General features: G+C 47.1%; 2 protein-coding genes across 2 annotated transcripts; one reads left to right on the forward strand and one right to left on the reverse strand.

Annotated features, from left to right (window-relative positions):
- Positions 1–12,574: 12,574 nt before the first annotated feature.
- On the forward strand, positions 12,575–15,019 carry LOC125551856 (calmodulin-1-like). Its single transcript, XM_048715227.1, has 2 exons — positions 12,575–12,802; positions 14,386–15,019. The coding sequence occupies exons 1-2, from the start codon at positions 12,727–12,729 to the stop codon at positions 14,757–14,759; spliced, it is 450 nt and encodes a 149-aa protein (XP_048571184.1). The 5' UTR covers positions 12,575–12,726; the 3' UTR covers positions 14,760–15,019.
- A 6,033-nt stretch (positions 15,020–21,052) lies between these two features.
- LOC125551855 (CBL-interacting protein kinase 31) lies at positions 21,053–25,977 on the reverse strand. The gene is made up of 15 exons (XM_048715226.1): positions 25,805–25,977; positions 24,761–25,002; positions 23,973–24,035; positions 23,786–23,857; positions 23,561–23,668; positions 23,380–23,460; positions 23,212–23,265; positions 23,005–23,130; positions 22,789–22,878; positions 22,480–22,602; positions 22,280–22,390; positions 22,008–22,121; positions 21,827–21,883; positions 21,661–21,735; positions 21,053–21,550 (listed from the first exon to the last, which is right to left on the reverse strand). Exons 2-15 carry the CDS (start codon positions 24,950–24,952, stop codon positions 21,467–21,469), a joined length of 1,350 nt encoding a protein of 449 aa, XP_048571183.1. The 5' UTR covers positions 24,953–25,002; positions 25,805–25,977; the 3' UTR covers positions 21,053–21,466.
- Between the last annotated feature and the right edge of the window lie 472 nt (positions 25,978–26,449).

Here is a 26,449-nt window from a genome sequence, read left to right on the forward strand (position 1 = left end):
TACGATCATCGATAGCGATGCAGTCTAGGGTGAGACTTTTCTCCCTGGACAGATCTTTGTGTTCGGCGGCTTCACACTGCGGGCCAACTCGCTTGGCCATCTGGAGCAGATCGAAAGCTACGCCCCTGGCCATCAGGTCAGGTTTGGAAGCTTAAATTACACGGCCGATATCCACGAAGACTTGATCTTCAACGGTTTCGAGCCCCTGCCTGGTGCGCCACGCGGTCATGATGAGTACGATTTAGCTCTACCATCGGACCGTATTCAGGAGATCGCACCGGCAGCCGCTCCGAGCCTCAATTCAGAGCCAGTTGCGCCATCCATGGACGGGTGGATAGACCCCGTCACGGAGGCCGTATCCTCAGCGGCGATCGAGCCGAATATCGACCTTACCCTTCACGAGAGCCGTGTTGCCAAACTGTCGGATCCTTCCCCGGCCACGGATTCCGAACTGCCTGCGCCCGTGCCTATCAAATCCGACTGGGCGCCAATCATGGGCGGATATCTTTCAGCACTCGCCCTTCAGCAACATACTGAATTCATTAAAGTCTCTCTCCTTGTCAGGAGAGTCCTGGCCGAACTATATCCGGTAGGATTGGGATGCGGATGACGAAGAAATTCGCCGCCCACCCACCACCCACTTAGTAGCCACTGTCGATGACTTAACCGACATGCTCGACTTCGACTCCGAAGACATCGACGGTATGGACGACGATGCAGGAGACGAACAGGAACCACTGCCCACAGGGCACTGGACGCCCACTTCATCACATGACGTATACATGGTGGACACACCAAAAGAAAACGACGACGAGGAACGGAAGGACGCAACGAAGGGTTGTCCCCTCGAGAAGCAGTCAAAGCGGCGGCGTAAGCGCCGCTCCAAATCCCGCCTCGGCACAGACAATGATCATATAGACCCAGTGTTAGAGCAGGGTGAAGCATCGCCGGACCATGGCAACACGGAGAATCAAACCGAACAACCCGACTCTGTCAAAAATAATAGTCCGGACGACATCACACCGGACAGACACCCGGAGCAACAGAATGCCCGTCAAAGGCTTGTTGCCACCGCGAGGAGTCTAAACAGTAGAAGGAAAGGCTCAAGGTTGCGCAAGACACACTCAGAATCAGATGGAGTAAAGTACTCAACACAGCAGCGAAGAACGGCAGTAATCGCCCCACCAAGAGCTACCCGAAGCGGAAGTTGCTACCTGAATTTGATGAGGAGGCCTTAGATCCCCCGCAACCAAAAATTAAAACGGCCATCTGGCCGGATAGACAACCTCACGGCCAACATAGAGCGGTAAACAATGCCGCACATAAGCCAATACGCGATCCACGCGAGGGCTCGCATCAAAATGACGGCGCAAGCAGATCCATCTATGGACCACGCAAGCGCGCTCCAGCATACGATGCAACACAACAAACATCCGAACATCACAGTACACCCAGATGCAGGGGTGCTGCACACCCCCTATGTTTCACCGACGAGGTGCTGGACCATGAATTTCCAGAGGGATTCAAACCCGTCAACATAGAGGCATACGACGGAACAACAGACCCTGGGGTCTGGATTGAGGACTATACCCTCCATATCCATATGGCTCGAGGAGACGATCTCCACGCCATCAAGTACTTACCCCTCAAGCTCAAAGGGATAGCTCGGCACTGGCTTAAAAGCCTCCCCGAAAGCTCCATTGGAAGCTGGGAAGAGCTCGAAGACGCTTTTCGGGCAAATTTTCAAGGGACTTATGTCCGACCTCTGGATGCGGATGATTTGAGTCATATAACTCAACAGCCCGGAGAGTCAGCCTGAAAGCTTTGGAACAAGTTTCTTACTAAAAAGAACCAAATAGTCGACTATCCGGACGCCGAAGCCTTGTCAGCTTTTAAGCACAACGTCCGAGACGAATGGCTTGCCAGACACCTCGGCCAAGAAAAGCCGAGAACAATGGCAGCATTAACAAGCCTCATGACCCGCTTTTGCGCGGTCGAGGACAGCTGGCTAGCCCGATGCAGCACCAGTGACCCAAGTACATCCGAAGTTAGAGATGGAAACGGGAAATCACGATGCAACAAAAATAATAAGTGCCGGAATAAAGAAGACATCCTGAAGAGCACGGCGGTAAACGCCGGATTCAGAAGCTCTCGGCCAGGTCAGCAAAAGCCGTCCTCTAAAGGCGCCGGAGATGAACTGTCCAGCCTAAACAAAATTCTGGACCAAATATGTCAGATCCATAGCACCCCTGGTAAACCCGCTAATCATACCCACAGAGAATGTTGGGTCTTCAAGCAGTCCGGCAAGCTCAACGCCGTACACAAGGGGGAGGATACACCAAGCGAAGACGAGGATGAGCCTCTCAAGCAAGACACCGGGGAACAAAAGAAATTTCCACCAGAAGTCAAAACAGTAAACGTGTTACACGTGATCAAGGGGAGAAACAAAGCGGCACTCCTAGAGAAATATGCCCAAGGGCCTATCACCGTGGAGTCCTGCCACTGGTCGTCTCAACCGATCACTTTCGACCACCAGGATTACTCAGCAAGTATCCGACGCGCAGGATGGGCTGCCTTGGTATTAGACCCAATAATTGACGGATACCTCTTCACACGAGTCCTGATGGGCGGTGGCAGCAGTCTAAACCTAATATATCAGGACACAGTCCACAAAATGGGGATAGACCCAACAAAAATTCACCACAGCAATACTACCTTTAAAGGAGTAACGCCAGGCCCAGGGGCTCATTGCACGGGCTCCCTGCTACTAGAGGTTATATTCGGCTTCCCCGATAACTTCCGTAGCGAAAATGTAACCTTCCACATCGCTCCGTTCCAAAGTGGCTATCAAGCACTACTTGGATGCGAAGCTTTCGCTCGCTTTAATGCAATACCGCATTACGCTTCCCTCACGCTTAAGATGCCCGGTCCACGTGGCATCATTACAGTCAATGGAAATATTGAGCGATCCCTGCGCGCCGAAGAGAGTGGCAGCCGCACACTAAAACGGCCTCACCAACTAAAGCATTCGATAGGTCGTCAAGACTACGGACACGGTTAGACGAGTCCGACGCAGCTATATGTAATTCATACAGGTTTGATGGCCACACCCCTATTACAAATACAAGGGGCTCAACGCGCGCAGACAAGTGGCAATTTTTACTCATCTTGAATTGAACATGGTTCTTTAAACCTACCTTTTTGCACGACAACTTTTCACCTAAGTTCCTCTCTTTTATAGATGACCATCGTGCTACACCCGTCCAGGATACGGCACAATGGAGGCACAAGCGCAGATGTGCAGCAGTGACCCGTTCCAAGGATTCTTTGTAGATTAAGACCATGCGTAAACCTTTCTTACTGTCTCTTGTTGATACACATCCCTCGGATTCTCAGTACTATTGAGAAGGATGCTGACGTCTTGTCATGTGGCCACGTCAGAATAATGCACGTACCTGGAGACCAGGGGCTTCATACAAAGGGCACTGTCCAGGCCCACAATAAAGACTGAATACCTTAGGGAGTGTTCGGCGTCGCGAGTTTGGCCTTATATGCATCAGCTCCGAATCATGTCTTTGGTCAAATGTTGGGTTTGCCCGGCTCTTGTGTTTTGCTGCCTTATGTTCCGCTCTATCGGCTAAGGCGGCACCAGGAGAACTACTGCGATTGTGCCCTGGTTCATCCGGACGAGCACCTTAGTGAAGAAAGCCAAAAACTGACTGTCATGATATAGCGTGAGACTGATCAACCACTCGATGACCTATCGGAATCTTAGAATTCCTCCGCCTTAACGAAGGACCGTTTCCCGGCCAGGCATGTACGCACCCCGAATTCGGGTGAGTGCGGAGCCACCAGGGGCTATATAGTAGCCCCACTGTCAAACTCCTCTGGCTAAGTGAAAGTGTTAAAGCATTATAGTCCGGTTGCCTAGTTCACTGCGCTATCACCTCCTTAATAGGACCAAGACGTTGGATTAAGTGTGAACACGCGTCTTCTGCGAACACCCCCGCATTATATGCGTGGGAGCTGGAGCCGACGACTGCAATCTTTCAGGTTATACACATGTATACATAAACGGCCGCACAAGAGGCATCACAATACTTTCAGGCACAAGTATAAATACAGCCTTGATAAATTCAATAAAAACATTGTTTTTACAATGGGAATACATGTCATTCAAACATAACATTCTTCAAGCACTGGGCCTCTATCAAACGAGCACCCTTAAGAACTTCTTCAAAATAGTGCTCGGCAGCCACTCGGCCTATGGCCGAACCCTGCGCCGTGACGGTGGTAGCATCCATCTCCGCCCAGTATGCTTTGACACGGGCAAGGGCCATCCGCGAGCCTTCTATGCACGCCGACCTCTTCGTCGCATTGATGCGCGGAACCGCACCAAGGAACTGCTGCACTAAGCTGAAATAGCTGTTCAACTTCGGCTTTTCCGGCCACAGATGGTCTACGACGGACCTCATGGCAAGTTCGGGCAACCTATTGAGTTCGGCCCATTCAGCTAGCTGATCAGTCAATGGAAGCGGACGCTCTGGAACGTTAAACTGTGACCAGAACAGCTTGTCCACTTCACGATCTGTTTGATCTCGGAAGTATTCGGCCGCATCGACAGCGCTCGCCGCCTGGTCCATATATGCGTCTGCCGAACTCCACAGCCGATCCAGAGGGGCATACCGCGGATCTCCGAACTTCCTTCGTAGAATAAAAGGCTTCCCAGCCGCAATATCCCCGGCTTCACGCAGTTCCTCCTTCTTCACTCTCATGGTAGAGCGGGTGTCCTTGGTCGCCATTGTGGCCTTCTCAAGGTCCGTTGCCATCGCCCGGTTTTCTTCTTCGAGGAACTGGCAACGGTCGGTAGTGTCTTTTAACTTTACAGCCATCTTGGCCATTTTCTCTTTGCTCTCGCAATGCGCGGCCTTCTCAGATTTCAACTCTTCGGCCGCCTTCAAAGCAGCCGCATTATTACTCCTTGCTTGTTCTTTGGCTCGGGCAAGTTCCGCCCGAAGGGTTTCCACGGTGGTAGCTCCATCTGCAGTCACAAAATATTAAAGATACTGGCATCACACTGCTCTTACTATGTGACATTCACCAGAAAATATCACTTACCCCGTGCCTCGTCAAGCCGCTTGTTAACAAGCTTGATGTCGGCATCTGCCGCATCCAGTTGTCGCTTTAGTTCGGCAAACTCATTAGTCCGGCTAGCCACCGGAGCTTCCACCACCTGCACATAAATGTGGTATGGTTATTACCTGGGACTACGATCCTCTATTTGCCGCCGTTCTCGGCGACAACCAGAGTCTCAGGGGCTACTATCTACACAGGACACACCTAAAAATGTGCGGTACTATCACAAATGTATATGATTTCACGTACCTCAAAACCCGTCAGTAGACTCATAAAGGCTTCATGCAACCCGCTTTCGGCGGACGAAATCCTCTCAATCACCGTACCCATCAATGTACGGTGTTCTTCTGAGATAGTTGCTCGCTCTAGCAGATCCCTCAGTGCGTCCGACCGCATACCAGAAGGTGCCGAATTCTTTCGGTTGCTCTCTTCAAGAGCCGGATACTGGGGACTTCGGGTGACCATAGGAATATCTTCTGGCCTCACCTGATCCGGCGAGGCCCTCCGTGACAACACTTCAAGGTCGCCCGCTTCTTGAGCGGAGGAGTCCGGGGGAGGCGTTTCGCTCTCCATCATCTCCGGAAGAAGATCCCCCGACGACAAGCTCTGCTGAGAAGGGCTAAGATCCGAACTGCAAGATAAATGCTTCGGTTATTTTTCTCAGAGGTAAGGTAGTATATCTTCACTATTAAAGTACTTTTTTATTACTTACAGCTCGTTAGAGGGCTGATCCCCGCGCGGACTTTGTGCGGCAAGAGCACCCTCCAAGGCAGGACCCTCTAGTGGAGATTTTTTCTCCCGTTTGGAAATCTTGGTTTACGGATTTTCAGAGGTAGTCCTCTTCCTTCCCCGGGGTGAGAGAATGTCAGATTCCTCCCCTTGGTTATCCTCCTTCACGGAGGCGCTCATTCCCTCGGTTGGAATTGATCGCGATGGGGGCCCGCTTTTGCCCTCATTATCCCCCCCTTTATCTTCCTTTGAGGGCTCCAGGCAAGGTGCTAGCTCGAGCATCTTTTCCAGTACCGGATTGTCCAAACCCTCAGGAAGGGGGGCCGAACACCGAATCATCTTCGCCTTTGTTAGCCAGTCCTGGTCAAAGAGTGATTTCTCAGAATGACGTCATGATAAATAAAAGATGGTGCGTTCGGCTAGAGGATTACTTACTTGGTCGGCGGTGCGGTTTCTGCTCAGGCCCACGTCCTCGGTAGTATCCGGACACTCTATTTGGGGTCCGAAGAATGATTTATACATCTCCTCATGCGTCAGGCCGAGGAAATTCTGAATAGTGCGTGGTCCATCTAGGTTGAACTCCCACATGCGGAGGGGCCGACGTTTGCAAGGCTGGACTCGACGGACCAGCATGACTTTCACCACTGTAACCAGATGGAAATCTCCTTTGAAGAGATCTTGAATGCGGCTTTGCAGTATAGGCACGTCCTTGGCTGGACCCCAGCTCAGCCCTCTGCTAATCCATGACATCAGTTGTGGCGGAGGGCCCGAGCGGAAAGCAGGGGGAGCCACCCACTTGGCACTTCTGGGAGCCATGATGTAAAACCACCGTTGCCATAATCCGGACACCTTTGGAAAGGAACCCTTTGGCCATGGAGCTCCAGCGATCTTGCTTATTAATGCACCTCCGCACGCTACATGCTTCCCCTCGACCATCTTCGGCTTCACGCCAAAGGTCTTGAGCCACATGCCGAAGTGAGGGGTAATGCGGAGGAAGGCCTCGCATACGACAATAAATGTCGAGATGTGAAGAAAGGAGTCCGAGGCTAGATCATGGAAATCTAGCCCGTAAAAGAACATCAAACCCCTAACGAAGGGATCCAGAGTGAGGCCTAGACCTCGGAGGAAGTGGGAGATGAACACAACGTTCTTGTTGGGTTCAGGAGTAGGGACGACCTGCCCTCGGGCAGGCAGCCGATGCGAAACCTCGGCGGTCAGGTATCTGGCCTCCCTCAACTTCTTGATATCCTCTTCGGTAATGGAGGAGGGCATCCACCGGCCTTGAAAGCTAGATCCGGACATGATTGAAGGTCCGAAGCACCTGACCTGGGCTTTGGGTGTTAGAACTCGAGGCGGGGGAAGGATTCGATTGAGCACGGGAGGGGAAAAAGTAAAAGCATTGTCCCTTTATACAGAGGGTGAATATCAAGCATCCTCCTAGTGGCCGTTTGGGACTTGCCTAAAATCTAGGAGTCCTAGGCACGGTTGGGTTACCCACGACCGTATTCATGAGAATCCCATAATTGGGGGAACACGATCTCTGCTTTGACAAGACGTGTCAAGAAACCGCCTCGCGTTATGTGTGGAGCTGGTTGAAGAAAAAAGGTTTGAATAATCACCGAGCCATGGCCTGATGTCATGTTGCCAAAGCGTGTCAGCAGATTAAGATTTGTGGAAATATTATTCTCTCTGCGGAGGTATGTGGAACTTGTTTTGCAGGGTCGGACACTATCCTTTTATTTAAACTCTTCTGTGGTATATCCGGAGGAGGAACCCGCCTTGCAGTGCCGAAGACAATACTGCGCGCTGGACTCATCATCATTGAAGCCTCGTTCAGGGGCTACTGAGGGAGTCCGGTATTAGGGGTCCCAGACAGCCGGACTATATCCTTTGGCCCGACCGTTGGACTATGAAGATACAAGATTGAAGACTTCGTCTCGTGTCCGGATGGGACTCTACTTGGTGTGGAAGGCAAGCTAGGCAGTATGGATATGGATATCTCCTCCTTTGTAACCGACCTTGTGTAACCCTAGCCCTCTCCGGTGTCTATATAAACCGGAGGGTTTTAGTCCGTAGGACACAATAACATACAATTATACCATAGGCTAGCTTCTAGGGTTTAGCCTCTCCGATCTCGTGGTAGATCAACTCTTGTAATACTCATATCATCAAGAATAAATCAAGCAGGACGTAGGGTTTTACCTCCATCAAGAGGGCCCGAACCTGGGTAAAACATCGTGTCCCCTGCCTCATGTTACCATCCGCCTTAGACGCACAGTTCGGGACCCCCTACCCGAGATCCGCCGGTTTTGACACTGACACTCGTAATCCTAATTGCATGGCCATGCTTATCTTGGTCGGATCACACGAGGGGCCCAGAGTATATCTCTCCTAATCGGAGGGGCAAATCCCATCTTGCTCGACCATGTCTCGCAGCATGGGTCTGGACAAGCCCGAAACCTACCTTTGTAACTATCCAGTCACGGAGTAGCGTTTGGTTGGCCCAAAGCAAATCTGTCACCATCCCGAGTACATGCGCCAGCTCAGGTCTTAGGACATAGAACGTATGTTGTACTAGATACTTACAGATGACACATCGTTGCATCTCATAGTTGGGTCTGTCCGGCTCGGACCTTATCTCAACTCGGATCCGACTACGTCAAATCCGACCAGATCCTTCCGAGTCCATATTATCCGATTAGCATCCAATGCTCCATGGCTAGTGAGACCAAGCCATTGACCGTGTCATATGCTAGTCTAGTCGGATGCGCGTCCACACAACCCTTTCGACTAGGGACCTTTTAGGACGTTCATCATATAATGCATAGTCCCACAAACAAGTCACATACTTGCTGATACACATCATTGATAATGTCCAAGGACTATCTTTATTCATAAACACATAGGAAATATCATCATACATGATTGCCTCTAGGGCATATCTCCAACACTTTTAAGAGAGATTGTTCACTTCTGTGGGCTCGCAAGGGTCAGATGCATTGTTGGAAAATATTTCTCAGTTGGTTTCAGCTGAGATGAATGAGAGACTGACATCTCCCATAAGCGATGATGAAATTCAAGTCGCACTTTTCCAAATGGGGCCGACCAAGACCCCAGGACCTGATGCGTTGACGACCCTTTTCTACCAGTGCCACTGGGCTCTGGTGCAAGAGGATGTGTGTCGTGCGATCAAAGATTTCTTGTCTGGGGCTTCAACTCTAGTTGCATTCAATGCAACCGTCATTGTTATGATCCCGAAGGTGAGCTCACCAGAGCTACTTTCGCAGTTTAGGCCAATCAGTCTTTGCAACGTGTTATACAAGATTGCAACCAAGGTTTTGGCAAACAGGCTCAAACACATTCTTCCGTTTCTTATTTATGAAGAACAGATCACATTCATGCTGGGCCGCCTTATTATGGATAATGTGCTTGTGGCTTACGAATGTGTGCAATTAGAACTAGGAAGAGGAAGAAATCTTTGTGTGCCGTCAAGTTGGATATGATGAAGGCCTATGACAGGGTTGAATGGTGTTCTTTAGAGCAGATGTTGAGGAAGTTTGGCTTTACAAATCAGTGGATTGAGATGATCATGTGATGTGTTACGTCTACGCAATTTTGTATCAAGCTAAATGGTGGTTTCTCGAGAGCTTTTCTCCCATCTCGGGGCTTAGGCAGGGTGACCCGCTCTCCTCTTACTTGTTTGTATTTTGTGTTGAGGGTTTTTCTGCGTTGTTGAAGAAAGCACAAGAGGATCAGGAAATCAGAGGGGTGGCTTTTGGGAGCACTAGCCCCCATGTCACACACTTACTCTTTGCTGATGATAGAATTGTGTTTCTGGAAGGCTCGAGAGAGAATATGGCTTCTTTGAAGGAGATTCTAGCTAAGTATGAACGTGCTTCGGGACAGAAGGTGAACCTCCAGAAATCCTCTATCTACTTTGGTAAAGGATGCCAGGACGGTGTTAAAGACCAGCTAAAAGATGAAATTGGCATTCAGTCCGAGGCGCTAAGCGAGAGATATCTTGGCTTGCCAACCCAAGTGGGAAGAACAAAGGAGGGTGCTTTCAGATACGTGACCGAGAGCTCAAATGGAAAGGTCACTGGTTGGAAGGGCCAGGGGCTGTCGACGAAGGCCACGGAAGTTTTGGTCAAATCGGGGCTCCAAGCCACTCCAACATTCACCATTAGTTGTTCCCACCTCACAAAGAAAACATGCCGGAACCTTACTTCTATCTCCTTGAAATTCTAGTGCGGTGCGATGAATGGTGAAAGAAAGGTGCATTGGATCGGGTGAGAGAAGATGTGTGCTTCTAAGCGGACGGGGGAATGGGATTTCGAGAACCATAGGCTTTTAACCAAGCTTTCTTGGCAAAAGAAGCATGGCGTATCCTCAAAGTGCCCAACTCTCTGGTGGCAAGAGTATTGAACGCCCGCTATTTCAAGAAGTGCTCTATTTCGTCTACAACATGCCTTTCCAGTGCTTCCTACACATTCATAAGTTGTTGCACGGCAGAGGTCTGCTAAGGGAGGGGCTGATTTGGCGTATTGGGCATGGCTTTTCTGTCAACATCCATCACGATAACTGGATCCTGAGGCAAGGGTACTTAAGGCCACTGGGTCAATCCTTCCTGCAGGGCGTTACCAAGGTGGATGACCTGCTAACGGGGCAGGTTCTAGGCTGGGATGCGGATAAGATTGCTACTATGTGCACTCCTTCTGACGCAAGAGATGTACTGCAAATTGTTGGTGGTGGTTTGGGTGCTGAAGATTATCTGTCATGGAATTACACTAGGAATGGTGTCTTCAATGTCAAATCAGCATATCACCTAGCGATGTCGATCAAACGTGCGAGGTTTGGACAGCCAGACTCGTCAAGCTCGGTCCAAAAGCATAAGGGATATCTAAGTCTTTGGGGCACAAATGCACCGGGGAAAGCGAAAATTCACATGTGGAGACTGATTCGCAATGGGTTGGCTGTGGGTTGTGAGCTTCACCGCCGTCGGATCAAACCGGGAGTTTTTTGTGTTGCATGTGGAAGGGAAGAGACTATTCTTCATGGGTTTTGGGCATCCAACATTCATCACAGTTCTGGCAACAGTTGCATTCAGAGAAGGGCGTCATGGTGGCAATCCCACTGTTACCTATGGACTCCCAGAATGAACTCGCTAGCAGGCTACTTGGGCGGTTCGCCAGTGCGACTGATGGTGAAAAAGAGGTGATGGTGCAGGATACCTATGGCCTTTGGCTGGCATGAAATGATGCGAGGGATGGTAGGAAGACCCCCCCCCCCATATGAAATCATGGAATCAATCTACTCACATCCGATTGAATGGAGGCAAGCACATGAAGCACCGGGAAAGGTTCCTAAGCCAAGGTTGTACAGAAATGGGAGCCTATGGCTCAAGGGTGGGTAAATGTGACCTCAGATGGTGTTGTGGCGAGGAATGGTGAGAAGGGAGGTGGAGGCGCAGTACTTAGGGATTGCGGTGGTGCTTTTTTGGCGAGAGCAAGTCAGTATCTTAAAAACATGGTTGACCTGGAGGCTGTGGAGATTCTTGCCTATAGAAGGGGCTTATAGCTTGCGATTGAGCTTGGCTTTCAGAGAATCCATCTTGAGTTCAACAACTCATGAGTTGTGCAAATGTTGAATGATCCTCAGAGGAATCTGGCCGCTGTGGGGCCATGGATCCAAAAGATCAAGAACATGTTGGGTACGCGCACCGAGTATCGCGTGGCCTGGGTTCGTTGTTCTGCTAACGTTACTGCGCATAAGTTTGCTAAAGTAGGAGCAGGAGATGAGTTAAGCAGGGTGTGGTTGGGTCTCCCCCAGACTTTGTTCTTCGTGTAATTTCTGATGACATTCCCAGTTATCTCTACTACTTAAAAAGAATGTCAGATTCATGTTTCACCTTTCTTTCCACCGCCCCTTCGTCCAACACTCCCCGTATATCAATCACCATAATTTACTTACCTTCTCGATCAATTCTATTTTAATTACTTACCAAACTTCTAATCAAAATATAAGGTAAATCACGGACATAATTTGATGAACATTTATTTACACAATCGCATATTATGGGCAAGTAAATCACTTCTTATCAAAATATAAGGCAAATCATGGGAAGAATTTAATGAATATTTATTTACACAATCGCATATTATGAGCAGGTAAATCTCTACTACTTAAAAAGAATGTAAGGTTCCCGTTTCACCTTTCTTCCCACCGCCCCTTCGTCCAACACTCCTGTATATTAATCACCATAATTTACTTACCTTCTGGATGAATTCTATTTTAATTTACTTACCAAACTTCTGATCAAAATATAAGGTAAATCACGGGGATAATTTGATGAACATTTATTTACACAATCGCATACTATGGGCAAGTAAATCACTTCTTATCAAAATATAAGGTAAATCACGGACAGAATTTAATGAAATTTATTTACATAATCGCATATTATGAGCAGGTAAATCTCAAACTAACATAATAGAATATTTATATCACGTTGCATCGCACGTGCATTGTTCTAGCTGGTTAAATAAGAAGCAGCAACGTTGATCCTCAAAAAAGAAAAGTTAGATGCCTTGTTTTGAGAAGGCGAGTGGGGCAGTTGGGGGTAATTCGGTCCGCGACGTTAACGGGGGTCGTGGACGGCGGAACGGACCGGACGGGGTGCGGGCGCGCATAAAGCCCGGCAAAATTCCCCGACGCGAGGCCACAAATCGCTCCCGGCCCCCTCCTTCCTCCTCTCCCCCCCCCCTACGGTCAAACAAGAGACCCCCCGCCCCCCTCTCTCCTCCACCTCCATCTCCAGCGCTCGCCGCGAGAAGCCGAGAAGGAAGAGCCTGAGAAGGTAGCATGGCGGACCAACTCACCGACGACCAGATCGCCGAGTTCAAGGAAGCCTTCAGCCTATTCGACAAGGACGGCGACGGTAAGTGATTTCTGTCCCTCCCTGTTTTTCTTCTTCTTCTTCCAACGCTGTGATTGTTGTGATCCGTCTCGGTCTGGATAGACGAAGAAACACGAACATCAATTCATCATCGATGGATGTCTACTCTCTGTCTTTGATCTAGCATAGAATTGTGACATCTTATGTGATACACTAGATGACTAGAGGCTGAAAATTTACGGCCAGGCGTCCAGTAGCCGGAATGCCAGATTAAGGATGCACATATTGTTTCACTCACTCCATGCCACCGCCCTGCCGGGAGGAAATCCCTGTGCTTCTTCTGTAGTATGTACTGCCGTATAGTGCACGGCTGCGGGTCACTATCTCGCGTAGTAACTGCTGTGGAAATTATGTCGTCAAATCAATGTGATTGGGTCATGTCAGATTTGACCTCGTCTCGGATCCAGATGCGGCGAAGTCAGGGCCGCCCAATGTCAGACGCTTAGGCCTGACTTATGTAGAACGGCTGAATCGAAGCTTATAGGTTGAACTTGCCATGGCAGGGGCACTGGTAAAAAGGTGCCTGGCCTGGAGGTTGCCTGAAAGCTGCCTGTATCTTGTTTGGTTGCTGCCCTGGCGATTTCTCAGTTAGCCTGGCCTGGACGGATGACATTGGGTGATTAGCCTGGCCAACATGCAGGCACACGATTAGCCTGATCCAGGCGACCTGGAACGAACGCCTGGACACAAAAATCGAGGAGCCTGGTGAGTAAAAACAAGAGGCCGGTGGTAGTTAAAGAATTGAGGACCTGACACATAGTAGTTTAATAATCGTTCAGTCCCAGGAACGAACCAAACGCCTTTTGGCTTAGGCAGCCTGGCCAGGCAAAACTCGATCGCTTCTCAGGCACAAGTCAGGCACCTATTTTCCCCAGGCAGAGAGCCCAGGTCGTGAACCAAACACGCGGGTCTGCTGGTCTGCTACCATCTCTGGATCGTATCTGCAGATCTGCTGGAAATTCTTAGGGGGCTGAAACCCAGATCCAGTGATATGATAATACAAATTTCAGAGAACTGAGCATAGCTTAGTTGGCAAGGCGCGGGAGTTCGCAGCCAGCCCACCAGGTTCAAGTCTTGGCTAGAGCATTTGGTGGTTGGTCTTGTTTTTTATAATACAAATTTCAGCATCAGGGAGAATCGTTTGGTGTCAGATGGAGTTGATAAAGTGGTAGTAATTGATTTCGGACCTGCCCAGACTTTTAATTTGGGCCTTCAGTGCATATGTAGTAGTACTTGAATCATTTGTTGTAACAGAGTGGTTTCATTTCTGACTGTACTACAGTAATTGATGAGTAACTTTTGTTTTGGGACCATAGAGGTGAATAGTGTAAGTACTAGTACAGGGACGTTGCAGGTTTGATCCATTGTATATGGTGGTTGCTTCATGCGTGCATGTCTGATTAGCTTTTGTGCGTGTCTGATTAGCTTTTGTGCATGTCTGATTAGCTTTTGTGCGTGTCTGATTAGCTTTTGTGCGTGTTTAGCTCACTCTGAATATGAAAATGTGATTACCGACTCAGTCAGAAACATACCTGAAATTGCCCTTGTGTGCTGGACATGGACAGGTTGCATCACAACCAAGGAGCTGGGAACAGTTATGCGCTCGCTGGGGCAGAACCCAACCGAGGCAGAGCTCCAGGACATGATCAACGAGGTCGATGCCGATGGCAACGGCATCATCGACTTCCCGGAGTTCCTCAACCTGATGGCTCGCAAGATGAAGGACACCGACTCGGAGGAAGAGCTCAAGGAGGCCTTCCGGGTGTTCGACAAGGACCAGAACGGTTTCATCTCGGCCGCGGAGCTCCGCCACGTCATGACCAACCTCGGCGAGAAGCTAACGGATGACGAGGTTGACGAGATGATCCGCGAGGCCGACGTCGACGGGGACGGCCAGATCAACTACGAGGAGTTCGTCAAGGTGATGATGGCCAAGTGATCCAGCCCATGTTCATGTCCGGTGGTATTATTATTTTTACCGGGGAGGAGGAAATTGTGCATTGCATATTTGTAGTAAGGAATGCGGCTCTCGTTTCCTTGTCTTTGCCCCGAACCAGAAGAAGCGTACTAGTAGACGTAGTTGCTCAAGAGCATTCATGGAATCCTCCTCCCCTGCTGCTACCCTGTCTCTCTCCCGTGTGTCATTGAAACATCTTTCTTTCTGTGTGAATCTGCAAGACTTGGCCCCTTCGTGATGAACCCTGATTGCAGTTGAATCCGTTTGATTCAAGTTCCCTTCTACTTCTATTTTGTACTGTACGTACCAATCCTCAGCCAGCGGCTCCTTGAGTTGGCAGATGCTGCTGTTGTATTGCTTGGCGATGGATGGGAGTAATATGTTCCTCAGGAAACATGCGACCGGCAACGAAAACTGCTGGTTGAATGGCCTGGTCGCATGTGATGTGGACCTCCGTTGAACTGAAACCAGTGCGCCGTTTGGTGGAGTTTGGCAGCAGGACTAACGGCTGACTGCGGAAGATGCCGCCGCCTGATGTTAGTCCAAGGCGTGTTATCTCGGACTGCTCTATGTGATCGGAAGATGTGCCATTAGTGCATCAGCATCAAGTGTGGATGCACCAGATACATTTACGTATCACAAGTGTGAGTGCATCAGATACATTCCTCTACGTGACTTGATCTCATCGGGCATTGCCGTCTGCTACTGCATAACCGTGTTGTGCTTGTGCATTGGTGTTGCCTTGGCGAATTTTGCATCCAGCGGTGTCGCTGTTGTGAAGACATAGTTATGAATTTCTGAAATACTAATTGGCCAACATTCCTTGGGAGTGGCGGCATTTTTAGATGATACAGGAGATGACAATTTGTGTCAGTTTCTACCAAAAATAAAAATCTTCTTGCCAGAAAATGTCATGCGTCTCTAAAGAAACTGCCAGCAAAAACGTTCGTGAATGCCATCCCTCTTAGCGAATGTTCGATGTCTACTGGCGTCCATGAATTTCTAGATGCGGACCACAATTTGCAACTATGTAAAATGAGTATATTACACAAAACCATCACAATTCAAGTTAGGTTATCATATAACCAATCACCTTTGACTAAAATCACATAAAATCAACATGTTTGAGGCAGGGTTGTAACACATAGCACCGATCGGATAGTTTACCGCTCTAACAGCAAATATGACCAACGGGATCTGCATGTCGCGCTAACGTGGCATGCTTATTATATGGATAACTTACTAATTTATCCGCGGGAGGATAGGGCACTTGTCAGGCTGGCAATGGGGATTACCTAGGCGGGTATTGGACTCCCATCCCTGTCCCCACGACAGCCACTCCATGCCCGTCCCCGTCCCCATACCCGCTAACGGGGATAAAAAGTTTCGCATCCCCATCCCCGTCAGGTTTTTCATCCCCATGGAGAAACCCATACAAGCAATTAACAACAACCTCCAGTAGCATTTAATTAGAAAAAATAATATTTTAACATAATAAAAAATATTTTGTCGCTAGGTTAGCGATTTCTTTGGGCTTTTCAGGCCAAAAGGGTGGGATTGGTGGAAATTCGGGCGGGTATGGTCAGAAATTATCTAGGGTCTACCAATTTTAGGGCCCATACGTAAGCCATTCACGGGTTTGGCGGGTAATGGGTACGGGTAATGGTATCCCATCCCTATCCCCATCTTGTGTGCTGGGTGAGATATTTGACCACCAACACCCCCGTGGGTACTGGTACATCCCCGACCCCTAATAGAGTAATTAATTACCCATGGGGACGTGGGTAACAATTAACCATTGCCAGCTTGAGGCACTTATCAAGCTCCCATCTTCCTTCCCCAAACCCGCCCTTCGTCCTCTCTCTTTCTTGAATCTTCCCCACCGACACTTCAATGCTTTCGATACAACCACACTGTTGCATCGCAACTCTTTCTTCTAGGACCCAATCGTCGCTTCCCCACTCAGGCACGACAAAGAAGTTGTTGCCGCCATGCCTACAACCAACTGAAGCGAACCTCCCATTGGCGTTGGTAGTCTGGTCCGACGGGGACAGCGGGAGCGGGTACTAGGTGTGCTGTGCGGATCGGTGGACCTCCTCAAGTCCAATCGCAGCCACCTGCTAAGGACAGATGGAGCCATCACCTTGCCTCCCTCAATCCACCCTTCTTGGAGCTCACCCATTCGTTGGTTCTTGCTCTCACATTCGAATGTTTGCTCGTCGTTTTGGTCGGTGAGTTACATTTTTGCTCATTGCAGTCAGACCGCCAGAGCAATGCTGAGTGACAAAATGCTATTTGGCGTGATACATTCATACCCTCTTAGCCTATCTGAGTTTGGATGGTTGAGTTGGTGAAAATATGCCCTAGATGCAATAATAAAATTGTTATCTTTCCATTTTCGTGTTCATAAATAATTTTATATTTCTAAGCTAGAATCGTAATGGTTCTTGAATGTGATATTCGGAAGAAAACCTAGTAGTATGTGTAGAAAAATAAACACCAGAAAGACCCCCTAGTAAGGCCTTTGGACTAGCTCATGTACTGTTGTTGGTTTTGTTTTCCTAACCATGAGCATTGTTAATATAAAGAGGATGCTAGCAATAATAAGAACATGTTGTTAGGGTAATAATGATTTTTTTAGACATGTTAGGGTAACTAGTACAAATGCCCGTGCGTTGCACCGGGCGGATAAATGGGCATAACCTGCTGCATGTGTCATTGTGCATCAATTTTTATATCCATTTTTAATAAATGTTGATAATATGGTTAAACGTGGGAATTTCCTTATTTTTAATAAAAGTTGACATTTTAGTAAAAAAAGCATGTGCGTTGCAACGGATACGAAATAAATTTTAGGGTTTGCTTGATATTTTAGAGTTTATCTATCATGGTGAAATATCGAGCTCTATCTCTTAATCTGTTAGATTCTTCCCCGTCTTATCATGAATTCATATTTTTAGTTGACCACTTCAAAGATAAGATGATCATTAGATAGTAAAGAGTTTACAATGCTTGATGCTCTTTTGTTGATACACGATCACCACTGGCGGAGCTACATGCATCCTTGCAGGTGCCGTCGCCCCCCAGACTGGGCAAAATAGTGAAGAAATTCTTTATAGAGATTTATGGATTGGAAAAAATAGAGATTTTGCTCCCCCCCTAGAAATTGTTTTTTCTCTTTGCCCCCCCAGTCTTCCTGGTCTAGCTCCGCCACTGACGACCACCAACAGTAGGAGCACGCCGACTGCGCCAACACGGTTGCTTCCCTTGACACCAACATCAGGGCTCGAACAGGATCAGGATATATGATATGACGGAGGGGAGTAGCCACATGCATAGAGGTGGTGCACGGAAGGACTAAGGACATGATCAGCATAGCCATGACCACATCTCTCTCTCTCTCTCTCTCTCTCTCTCTCGCCAGCGTGAGAGTCGAAATAGGACACAACCCCTCCTCCAGACTCAGTTCAAGCAGGATGCACCGTTGTCGTACCCTCTCAACTCTTTGTCCGTCCCTCATCTCTATCTCATCAACGGCATCAGGAACATCAAGACTCGAGGAATATATTGATGATCAGGTAGTCCATAGGTGAGCCCGAAATATCTTTTCCCCTAAGAAATAGTATTTATTTTCAATATTTTTTTAAACAAATTTTTCCAATATTTCAGTCACACATCTTTTAAGTACTGTAACTACTAATGTATTCATAATTAATATTAAGATATTGCAGGCTTAAACAGCAGCCAAGTAAATTGTACTATGCTAGCAGAGATCGACACCTAGCTCTACGCAGAAAAAGCAGAGACCGACACCTAGCTCTACGCAGAAAAGCAGAAGAAAAACATCGCATCGTTTAAAAAAAGCAATAGCAACCAGCACTCAATCCCACAAACAATTCCTTTTCCACCACTCAATTCTTATCTTCTCCACATCCATCACACCTAGCGCCACTTCTCCATGCCAGGAGCCCATACACAGCCCAGCCGCGCTGCAACAACGCCGCCGCCCGTACGCCGCCTCCCGCACCAACCGCGCCCGAGCAAGGAACTCCCCTCGACCCCCGGCGCCTGCAGCCCCTCCTCGCCTCCCCCGTCCAGTCCGGCGACCGGCGCCATGGCCGGCTACCCCCTGCAACTCCGGCCCGCTGCTCCGCTAACCTTCCCCCTCTCCATTCCCTTCCCTAACTCCCTCCCTCTGGATCTCTCCCTCACCTCTCACCCCCGTATCTTTTCTGTACAGGGAGAATCACACCCGCGCCATGGATCTCTGACCCCGACGCTCAAGCTCCCGCCGCTGTTCAGCGCCAGATCCGCGCCGCCCCACCTTCTCCGACCGTGTCGGGAGCCGTCGTCGGCTCATCGCTGCCTGCTTCGTCTGGGCATGGAGACGACGAACACGAGGATCACCCGCGACGTCCAGCGCCAAGTCCAGCTCGATAGAGACCCTCTCTGCGCCACTGCGCACCGGTCCCGCTGCCCCCGTCACCCCAGCCATCCACCGGAGAGAGAGGGGCTCCCCACCACCACCCAGCGCCACTCCTCCACTTCTCCATCTAGCGCCCACGGCTCTGTTCCGCTTCCCTGAGGCAAGTCCGCGCCGGTGATGCATTGGCCTTGAGAGAGGCTCGTTTTATCTGATCTCTCTCTTATTCTCTTGATCAGCCATCTCTGCTTTGTTATTCGGCTTGTTGATTGTCTACTTTCGAACATATATAAATTTGTAGGATTCGATACAAAGCTACGAGGTGGGACTAATAGTCAATTTAAAGACTACTGATGTGGGGAAGGACTGATGCATCGGCGGGTGGGTGGGTTATTTCGTTTTTTCTCTCGTCAATATCGGTTGGAGTTGACTTATTATTGCATTGCGGGTTGAATACCCAAAATCGCGGGGGCTTTTATGCAAAAATGCCAATGACGTACGACCAGAAGCAGTAACTGCTTTATTAGTAGGTAAAGATAATGATGTTGGGTAGACCCAACTTTATGAGATAATGCGGTCACGTCATCAATTTTTTTTTGAGGATAGTCACGTCATCAATTAGTTGTCAGTATTTTCTCATAATGGATATAGGATGGTACAAACTGGCCCAAGTCCAATAAGATGAACATTTCGCGTAGGCTTTGCCAGCCCGAATTAAGCCCACCCAGATATGGGCGCTGGCAGTCAAAGCCGTTTGGCACGTCCGGTCAACGGACATCCTATTACGTGACCTACGGCCTGGAAACGTGGAAACGCACAAGGTTTGGGAGTCTGGCACCGTTAGTTGGTCTAGCCCAAGTCCCGCTCGTTCGCTACTTTTTTCCCCGCTTGTCCGCTCGTGACTCGGGTTCGTACTTTTTTTTAGCGGGGGTTCGTACGTTTCAATCACATATGTTTCATTTTCCCCCAAGATTTTTTTTTGCTGACTTCTCTTTTTGTTGATGATGAGTTTGAAAGAATAAACAAATTTGGTATTCTGTCTTATACTAAGGAAAATGCCATTGGAAACAGAAATAAAATAGTTTTGAAGACATTTTCATATTTTGATGAAAAAAGTTATGAACATTTTTTTGTATTTGATGAAAAAAATGAATTCGATGAATATTTTTTGAACTTAATGAAAAAAAATTGTATTCAAAAACATTTATTTTGAAAAATGAATGAACAAATTTTGAGTTCAATGAACATTACTTGTAATCGATGAACAAATTTCGAATTTGATGAACATTTTTTGAATTTGATAAGGAAAAAAATATTGGTGAATTTAAAAATAAAATTCTTTAAAAAATGAAAATTTTAAAAAGAAAAAAGTGAAAATAAAAGGAAAACATAAAAGAAAAATAATAAACGGAAAAAAGAAAAAGACAAAAAACGAAAGGAAAATGGGCCGGCCCATACGAACGCCCAGCGCGCGAGGGCGGTGCGCGTCGCTCGCGGGCGACCTGCGCGCCGTATAGGAATCCCCTCCGGTCAAGGCCACCGCGGCGGTAACCGGGTCCTGAGAACATCGGCGCCGCGGCGCGAGAGAGCGAACCAAAGCTGAGAAAAATCTGGCCAACCGGCGGGGCATGGGCGCTGCCGTGGGCGGAAGCAGAGGGAGACATGGCAGAATCGGCGCCTCGGCTCACAACTTGCCAGGCTTTCATCTTTGCCCGCACATGCGAGAGTTCGTCGCTGGTCCGACTACATTTTTCTGTTGGCAATTTGGAGAGCATCCACACTCACATCGGTTTCATTCTCACTGGTCAGTTACGATTCCATGAGCTTCCTTCCTTCCTTCACACACGCAGCATCGCCGACAAGGATCAGAGGTTTATTTATTTATTCAGAATCTCATACTCTACAGAGACATCTCCCCGGCTATAGCTACTACTAGTACAGTACAATGCTAAGTAGAGTAGAGAACAAAGTTCAACACATTGCGCTGTTCAATATAACCTCCTACCAATACAATCTTGCAACAATACGGCCTTTCGCCTCTGGCTTTAATCTCCCTCTGGACCATGAATATGTAATAAGCAAACTAACGAAGCCATAGATAGGCTCTTCCACAGCTGGCTGCGCGCCCGCTGTTTCATCGGAGCCTATTCATCATCATCATCAACAAACCAACGAAAGAACTCGGTCTGCACAACCCATTCCGCAGCCAACACCCGCCATCCATCCCACATATGAACTAGGGACTATGTACATGGAAAATTGCGCTTCATGCCGCGGTGCTGTTATCTTCTACCTCGCCGCCGCACTTCCAAACTACATCCTTGAGCTGGGTCGAGAGAGATCTGTAGAACTGTTTCACAGTAAAATAAACTCTTGTTACTTGCTTGTGAAAGCAATGCTTTGACAGTAGTTAAATTCGCAGAGAATTTGAATGGCAAAGGGGGGATGCTATGGTGGTACCATTTGAAATTCCAGAGTATCCCCCTTCGCCTTTTTCAGCTCAACCACATGTAGGGATGGAGCTACTTGAAACACCTGAAGGTTGCCACATAAAAACATATATGAATGGGTAATCCTTCTTTAGTGTTCAAAGTAGTTTGTTTGTTTGCGTGGTGTTTTCACTTACCTCGGTTGCAACATTGAGATTGCCTTTTCTACCTGCTTTCGGGTTCTCCATCCGCATCTGGAAATAACAAAATCAAAACTAGTTCAATTTCCTGCCAACTCCGAATATGTGCTAACATGTATACAAAAATTTAGTTGTAACAGAAGATGTGTGCACATATAGACAATAATAATATGAATACCTTGTAGTTTTTCTTCTGAATGTCAAATCCAAGTGGCCTTGCAGCTTCCGCAATCTTGCTGATGATTTCTTTTGGAGGGCATTGCGACGTGAATCGTGTCTCTCTTTTATGCTCCTGCGACATAATTCATACAGATAAGTACATTGCAATGATATGTAGTTTCTAAAGAAAATCATAGGCAACAAACAGGCAATAGACTATGGGAAACCACACATAATAGGACATATAATGGATATCTGCAGCAGAAATATTTCAGAATTTTCAGTTCTGACCTCCTTTGCCTCGAACAAATTGTCCAGATTCAATCCCTGATTCAGTGAAATCAGTTCAAATGCATTCATTGAGGTTGGCTTATGTTCAGTCTCCTCTTTCACATGCTGGTCCTGGTAAATTATTAAGACATGCATATAGTTAATCAACTTATTCCAACCACAAATGTAAGTATTTTAACTATATAGGTCAACTACCTCACCTCTGAGTCTCCAAATGCAGCATAGACATCTTCGAAGCTAGTTTCATACTTGTCGTCAAAAACAGGTGGCTTGAATCCCTTTTTGAACCAAGGATCCTCCAGTATCTGAGGAATGGTGATACGCTGTTCAACATTCAACAACAAAAACAGGACGGATGAGTTGGGATTCTATAACTTTTTTCCAGTACTGAGATTCAAATCAAGGACTACTGGTGTTTCTTTAATAGTACTGCTCACAAGTCTGACTCTATTGAAAGGATTATTTTGAGTGATTTCAACAACCATATTCAAAAGTTGTATGCCACTTACAGTTGCAGGATTAGGGTCCAAAATTCTGGTAATCAACTTCTTAGCTCCAGTAGAAAACCAAGAGGGGCATGTGAATTGAGCTTCTGAGATCTGTTATTCCAGAAGAGAGTAAAAAGGAAATAATCAGTAACAATATCATCTAAGATATTCCCTGAGAAAAGAAGCCTCTATGATGTTTTTTGCATTTTTACATCTTTTGAACTGTATTGGTATTACCTTTTTATAAAGGGCGATGATGTTTTCATCCTCGAAAGGTAAAAACCCGGCAAGGAGAATAAAAAGGATTACCCCGCAAGACCAGATATCTGCAGCTGCACCATCATAACCTCTATCCTCAATCACCTACATAGAAATCTAAGTTAGACAATAGTTCTAGTGGATTGGACACATGATCTTAAGATGATAAGCCAAATTTTTTTTTACCTCAGGAGCAACATAGTTCGGAGTTCCGCATGTTGTGTGCAGCAACCCGTCAGCCTGTAGAGTCGAAGAATTTCAATAACAGTGAGAATCAACACAAGGCAATGATGTGGCCAGTTGGAAATTTACCCAAAGTATGAGTATTTTTTCGAAAAGGGGTAGTAAGAATACCTTCACTTGCTCAGTTAAAGCACTTAAACCGAAGTCGGACACTTTGAGGTTTCCAGCAGCATCAAGCAACAAATTTTCTAACTGCGAATGCAAGTTTAACATCATTTTGTCACTTTACCGTACTTGTATGCGTATAGTTAATCATAGAAGAACACATGACCCGGAAGATAAAAGTTTTTACCTTCAAATCTCTGTGATACACACCCCTACTGTGGCAATAGTCAACGGCGTTTATCAGCTGTTGAAAGTATTTGCGTGCTTCCTCTTCTTTCAGCCTTCCATTGGTATACTGTGTATAACAGCAAATAAAAGAGATTAAAAAGCTGATCATTTAACATGAATGAAAATCTAACCGACAATACAACCTCAGCAATTGCAGAAAGATGGATGACATATTGGCACTTACAATGGTATCAAAGAGTTCCCCTCCAGTAATGTATTCCAGAACAATGAAAATTCTTGCTTTACTTCCCATCACCTGAGGTAAAAAGCAAATATTAGCAAAAAGGTACTAAGACTGCAGCCATGGATAAACACAAATCTATTGAAGTATGGCGACAAATCCTGAATCGCGATTGATTTTTGGACTTTACCTCGTGCAGTCGAACAACATTAGGATGCTTTATTAACTTCATAGTACAAATTTCGCGCCTAATCTGCATTGAGTTGAGGATAGTATTAGGATACAGATATGAAATATCACTATATGAGCACATGTATGAAACAATATGTTTCTGTCTTGTCAATGTTTTTTTTTTCTTTTCTAGCTAACAGAAGTCCCTGTTTGGGAACTGTATGGCTAGAACTTCGAACTTGGAAGAACACCGAAGTAGTGAAGGCAATTAAATAGAACTCAAGACATGGACACCCAAAAGTGCAACAGGGGACACATATGCTGAAGTACAGGAACTGAGGGCATTGAATTTCGTGTTCAATTTTGCACAAAGTTCAGACATCGATTGGAAACTGCACAAGATACTAGGAAAACATACTGAGTTTGTGATATGACTTCAATGGGAAGATCACCATGTGGGTAAGACCGCTATGTAATGCAAATATGTAGATACATAATCATTATTAACTGAAGTCACATCTTCCTATGCCACCATGCTAACACGGCAACATCCAGTGAAGCTATAAATGGTTTCTCCAGTTAGCTCCTTGATATAAAGATGTAGGTTACAATAATGAAATTTATTAACTAGATAAAACCACAGATGGCAACTGTGCATCTGTCATGAAAGTTGATATGATATGGTTGACTGAACTTTAAAATTTTACCACGTGCATCTTATGATCTGATCTATGATATGATATGTTCAGATAAAAGGAATATGAAGAAACTAGACAAAGTCATATGAGGGAATTGTGTGATAATGACCTGTTCAACCAATCTGAGCTTCTGAACCTTCTCCTTGTCGAGGATTTTGATAGCAACAGGCTCCATGGTTTCAGTGTTCTTTGCGAACCTGACCTTTGCAAAGGTCCCTTCCCCGATGGTGCGGCCGAGCTCATACTTGCCGACACGGCGCTTCACCTTTGGTGACAATGCAGCTCTCTTGGCGCGATACATCTTCCGACAACCGAAGGTTACTGTCAACCTTCAAAATGCTCTTGGACAATCTGCAGTCGCTCAATGAAATCAGGCTTTGGACACTGTGAACTTGATATGAATTTGGTTATTCAGATGACGTAAAACATCTTGTTTCATGTTGTACCATGAGGCAGCCTTTACCATCTTTCCCAAAAAGGATAAAAGGAAGAACAGTAGAAGTATTGTAGATCCTAAAGATCTCAGGAACACTAAACAACACCTGATCATCAAAAATATAAAATGACCAGCCTGGTCCAAAACACTCAACCCACTTTGACTTTACTAGTATATAAAAGGTGGCAAAGACATATCTACAACAACAAAAAAAGGTGGCGAAGACCATGAGATGCATCATCCCAAAGTAAACACATGTGCCTGCGGCCGAAAGGCGAAAAAATCATGAAAAGTACATGGCTGGTACTACATACATGGAGGCCACATAGACATAGCATAGGAAGAATCTAGTTGGTAACCTATGATCCTACCCGACAGTCACCTAGGATGACAAAACATTTCCAGAAAGCAGTTTACAGATGTGTACTGGTTACTGCTGCTTTTGGGAGTAAGGTAGATAAGAGAATCCTCGCTTAAAACAGTGTGTGTACTACTCAAATGAACAGAGCAAAGAGAAATGAGTCGTAGTAAAATCTTTGACAGGGCATGAAACCAATGAGCTAGCAAATGCTCATGAAGCGCAGCGCATGCATAATCTCAACACCTATTCCAGATCAGAGCTGTACCTCCTCGAGTAGCACAAGAAATGCAAAATTCGCACACGCACAGTAGGGAACAGATAGATTCAGGGGTAGGCGCTTGCGGCTTGCGGCTTACCTTCAACTCGACGAGCTAGCAGACAGCGCGGGGCTGGAGCTTGGCAGCAGATGCGGCTAGCCAGCGAGGGTGGGTCTGAGGAGGAAGAGGAAGCTGTTGCTGTGGGTGCAGAGGAGGAAGAGGGAGGTGTCGTGCTAAATAAGGAGGGAGGGAGGGAAGGGGAGGTGGGGGGTGACACGTACGTGCTCGCACAGCTAGCTACGCAGGAGAGGAGGAGCACCACCACGAGAAAAGGACATGGGGGGTCGATCGGGATGGACGCGAGCAGAGCAGCCGCTGCTGGCGTACGTAAGTTTGATTGCCGACGCTGCCTTGCCACCCTTTCAGTTCCCAAGGGCTGCATGGCCTATCCTTTTCGTCCCCTTCCTTCTACTGCTGCTTTTCGATTCTACTAGGGGGATACTAGTGGTATTTTCTACTTACTCCAGGAAGAAGAACATCGTGTGCACCAGAGATCAGACCAGGGAGTATGTAGATAAGCTGATGCTCTTATCAAAGCCATGCAGCGGAACTCTATCAAAACAACTTTTTTTTCTTCGAAACGGGGGCAAACGATTTGCCTCGTCCATTAATTAAGAAGGAACAGAGTTTGTCCATATTACAACCGAGACACGTAAAACATGCCACATGGCAATTACTCGTGCA

This window comes from Triticum urartu, chromosome 4, assembly GCF_003073215.2.
Source record: "Triticum urartu cultivar G1812 chromosome 4, Tu2.1, whole genome shotgun sequence".
NCBI lineage: Eukaryota > Viridiplantae > Streptophyta > Magnoliopsida > Poales > Poaceae > Triticum > Triticum urartu.

Bases quoted from the DNA above. Each gene is read 5' to 3' on its own strand.
- LOC125551855 (XM_048715226.1), bottom strand. From the start codon at position 24,952: ATGTATCGCGCCAAGAGAGCTGCATTGTCACCAAAGGTGAAGCGCCGT. The intron at 23,858-23,972 runs GTAAAGTCCAAA...TTTTTACCTCAG, and splicing joins ATGTTGTTCGACTGCACGAG to GTGATGGGAAGTAAAGCAAG. The intron at 21,736-21,826 runs GTAAGTGAAAAC...GGCAACCTTCAG, and splicing joins ATCTCAATGTTGCAACCGAG to GTGTTTCAAGTAGCTCCATC.
- LOC125551856 (XM_048715227.1), top strand. From the start codon at position 12,727: ATGGCGGACCAACTCACCGACGACCAGATCGCCGAGTTCAAGGAAGCC. The intron at 12,803-14,385 runs GTAAGTGATTTC...GGACATGGACAG, and splicing joins ATTCGACAAGGACGGCGACG to GTTGCATCACAACCAAGGAG.